The sequence below is a fragment of the Coptis chinensis genome, chromosome 8 (assembly GCF_015680905.1).
Source record: "Coptis chinensis isolate HL-2020 chromosome 8, ASM1568090v1, whole genome shotgun sequence".
NCBI classification, from domain to species: Eukaryota; Viridiplantae; Streptophyta; class Magnoliopsida; order Ranunculales; family Ranunculaceae; genus Coptis; species Coptis chinensis.
Genome location: NC_141463.1, coordinates 3,239,479 through 3,243,814, shown reverse-complemented (window position 1 = coordinate 3,243,814; position 4,336 = coordinate 3,239,479). Strand labels below are relative to the sequence as shown.

At 36.7% G+C, this 4,336-nt stretch overlaps 1 protein-coding gene across 1 annotated transcript; it reads left to right on the top strand.

Moving 5' to 3' along the window:
- Positions 1-288: 288 nt before the first annotated feature.
- LOC147479350 (uncharacterized) lies at positions 289-3,942 on the top strand. Its single transcript, XM_086578170.1, has 5 exons — positions 289-1,213; positions 1,849-1,995; positions 3,122-3,220; positions 3,366-3,521; positions 3,640-3,942. The coding sequence occupies exons 1-5, from the start codon at positions 641-643 to the stop codon at positions 3,772-3,774; spliced, it is 1,110 nt and encodes a 369-aa protein (XP_086434296.1). The 5' UTR covers positions 289-640; the 3' UTR covers positions 3,775-3,942.
- The last annotated feature ends 394 nt before the right edge of the window (positions 3,943-4,336 follow it).

Here is a 4,336-nt window from a genome sequence, read left to right as displayed (position 1 = left end):
GAATCATATTTGTTTTTAGTTTCCATATTAATACTTTTGGAAAGTTGTAAAATTTGGAGTATTAATTTATATTCGTGGAAATAACATTATGGACTATTTGGATAATGGAAATGGAGCGTTTTATGAATATTTATTGGTAGTTTTAAATATTTTGATTCTATTTAGCTAAACGTAGACATGGATGTGTCGTTTCCAGTTCACACTCTATGTCTCGAGTGATTAGAGACTAGTTGAAAATGCACATTTTTCGATTGAATATCAGATTGCTCAAAATTTGGAGCGTGACAATTTGCGTCTATTATTCAACATTGACGTGGTAATAGTGCACCTCACAAATGACGAAATGAGATGAAATAATTCATGGAAAATCTTAAAATAAAAGAAAGGAATATTATTACAGTAAAACAAAGTAAAATATCTAATAGTAGAAAGAACTTTTTTAGTATATAAGTACAACATATGTCAGCATATTGCCAAAATCGCACTCAATGAAAAAGAAGTCTACTTCTGCCAAAGTTAGCCTAGTGACACCAATAGAAAAGCATTTGTCATCTCTTTGAATGCTCATCCACACATCCCATCCAACCAATTTGCAAATAATCAATCTTTTTCTCTTTCTCTCTTTGTTCAACTTGAAATCATGGTTTCTGTTGCAGAGAACATAACAGAAGCAAGATATAACAGAAGATCTAGGAACAACAGCGTCATTTCACCTTCACCACCAAGTCCACAAATGCCACCACTTCTTCAATCAACACGATGTAAACCAACCATTTCATCACTCTTTTTATCAACTTTTACAAACAACAATAATAACACGGGCACTAATGAATCTTCATCTTCAAGTTTAAAGACTAACAAAAAAATGAACTTTACTTCTTCAAAGTTTAGAGGACTTGGGTGTACTTCATCTTCTGCTCAAGTTTCTGGGCCTGGGGATGTTATTAGGACTTCTGCTGATTGGCAAGCTAAGAAAGTAAGAAAAAAGAAACAAAGGAATTCACACAAGAAGAAAAACGATAATCAGCAAGTAAATGCTGGAAATTTGAACAACCCAACTTCTGTTGTTGTTGTTCCTGATGTTTGGTGTGCTCCTGGGATTGGTTTTTCTACTGATGCTGCTGCTGCTGCTTCTGTTGATTGTGTCGTGTCGAGAAGACCAGTGCAGGGAAGGGGTAGGAATGATGGTGGAGAGAGAATGAATCATAGGGAGGTAGTTTTCAAGAACTCCATTTTCTATAGAAGTTTTGTATAATTTGGGTAGTATTATATTGATATTTTGCTTGTTTGAGTGTGGGGACACAATGAGAATTATGTTTCTTGTTTAGTTGATTGGTGATTGACTGATTGCTATTGAAACGAACTTATTATAGGGTGGCCGGTGGGATATTTTATAGAGTTTTAGTTCATCTTAACTTTCATTTTTAATGTGAGAAGTTTGAGTCCTACGAAAACACGTCTCTGTTCCATAGTTTTAGGAGTTGAAACTCGTCATTTTTATTTTTTGTGAGAAGTGAACAGTTTATGTTGAACTCTTGATTTCAGTCCCATAAAACACTAGATTGCTGATTTATCTGCTTTGGTTCCTCATTCTTTGTTTCGTTGGAGAAGGTGCTTCTTTTGTTTACTCTTCTGTTCTTTTCATGGATCTTGGTGTTGGGCGTTTATTAGTAGTTTTAAGGAGTGATTTAATATCATTTTGAAAATGCCTTTTTTGGTGGTCTATGTGTCTGTTATGCCATTTGTTACTTTCTTTGTATTTCTAAGCGAGCAACAAGATCTTGATACATGTTTGTTATGTACCTTGTTTTGTTTTCGGACTAACTTTAGTCCTGATGGTCTTGACAGCGTTCTTGTGCTGCAAGGCGAACTGCTAACGTTGAGCACGTGTCTATCCTTGATTCCCCTGAGTTTGGGACATCACGATTTGGGTCTGATGTATTTCGTGCTAGTCATCATCGTTGCCGGCACCATTCTCCTGGACGATTAGCAGAGGTGTGTAGATTCTTTTGACATTACTCTTCCTACTATTGAAATTATTTGGAAGGCATTGTTTGTACAAGATGTCTTCATTGTAATGCTATGTGGATTTTGCCATTTTATTTATTGTGTTATCTTTATTTTGAATCGTCTGTAAGTTCAATTTAGGATCAGCATTTGAAATGTGTTTTGTGGTTGAGGATTAAGTTGGCTATAATAATAGGATACGTGAAATTCCCTCTCTCGAATGGGAATTGTAAGTTTTATGAGAATGTGGGTAGGATTGCAGGAGATCGAGCCAAGAACTCCTGATTGCAGCATTGGTTTTGACTGAGCAATATTCCGAAAGCTTACTACAGTCCTGATTGCTTTGGTTGTGACCAATACTCAGAAACTTACTACACATCAATGCACAATTGCACATTGGTCAATAAGTCCTCAACAACTTTGTGCATAGAAATCAGCGCTTGGTAACTGTTGACATGTTTCAAGTTTCAACTAGAGTTATAGCTAATAGCCGCTTTGATGTATTTGTACCCAACATGATCGAAACAAAGCTACCAGTTTCGAAAAAATAATTGCTCCTAGGCTTCCAGGAGTCTTTGACTCTTACATACAAGATGTGCGAACATATATATATTGTCATATCTATTCATTTCTAATTTATCCTCTTCCCATTGTGACCCTAAAAGGCTAACAATCAGAAGCACGGCTTTTTGTTCATTTGAAAGAATAAATTGACGGACCTGAAAGTGAGGTGTCTTTGTCACATGACATTTCCCACTCAACGTTGATCTCATCTAGTATGTTAACCACTTGGCCTAGACATGTCAGCATTCTTCAGTCTGAGATCTACAGTGCCACCAAGACCCAGAGAATAAGAATTGTGTTTATGGTATAGTTGCAGAAATATTATGAGAGTAATTGTTAAGCTATTCACCTCTCTAGAAGACACAATTTCTTTCTCTTCGGAACCGAAGAAGTATTTTGGCCTTTAGCATGGTGGTATTTATGCAAATCATTTGAGTTTCTCTTATAATTTATCAATCATAACAGTAATGAAAAAGAAAGATGCTCAGCAACATGAATCCAATTAGAGTGTCACTAATATGGTTGTGTGGTTTATTCATGTTGAATGTAGATCATGCTGTTCCAAAGTGGCCTAATGTCAGGAGGAAGATCAGATAGACATGATAGATACAGGGATTGGCGTCTTGATGTTGATCATATGTCGTATGAGGTGTGTAGTATACCACTCACTTGAAACTGAACCTTTTGTCCTTGTTTGTAAAAGGATTCGTAGTCTGCCTAAACTAGTCAGTAGTGATATTAAATGGACTTATTTTTTTAATACTGCTTTTCTTATTATGTGGTGGTGCAAACAGGAATTGCTTGAACTGGGTGATAGAATTGGTTATGTAAGCACTGGGTTGAGGGAAGATGAGATATTGCGCTGCCTCAGGAAAACAAAGCACGCGATTTTAGATGCTCTTTCGTCACGTTTCTCGACGGAGGTGGAGGGGAAATGTAGCATTTGTCAAGTGGGTTAAAAATTCATTAATACTGTTCTGATTCTTTTTTGCTTTGTAGTTCATTCAATCTTTTTCATTTGCTGCTTGCCCATTGAACATAGAAGTTTCTAATATCTTTTTTGTGCAGGAGGAATATGAAACAGGTGATGAACTTGGCAAGCTGGAGTGTGGACATAGCTACCACATGGGTTGCATAAAAAAGTGGCTTCTTCAAAAGAACTCTTGCCCTGTCTGCAAGGTAGCGGCAGCTTCCCAACAATGACGACTGGAGGAGGATTCATCAGTTCTTTTCACCTTAATGGATTTATATCAACCATTCAAATCCCTACATTATTTGTTTATAGATTTGCACTCTAAAAGAAAGCATGCATTGATTCTTTTATAGATCCATTATACACATGCTTTATAGAAATCAGTAGTTTCAGTTGTCTTTCCTTTTTCTCCGGATCAGCGTGGATGGAAAGTTTGAAGGGATGGAATTCTCCACCATCCCAGTGTAGCCATGTTTCATTCAATTTGTTGGCCCTGGCATTCCTAGTATGTGCACTCTTTACAGTTCGGTTGAAAGCTGAATGCTGAAGTCACAGTTTTGATTCCAAGTCTCCTAAAGTGCCTGTTTCAAACGTGCTGTTCGAACCTAGACAACTCACAGTTTTTGTGATGCTCTATTGGTTATGGAGGATCATTCGTTTGGTAGGATCTTTGAAAATGCTCAGTTTAAAGCCACAGGTCTTAATGCTTAAACTGTTCATCTTGATAGTTCTAATAGTGTCTAGGACGAGGGCTTATCTCGTCTGAATTATATATCTTCTTATAGATCTGAT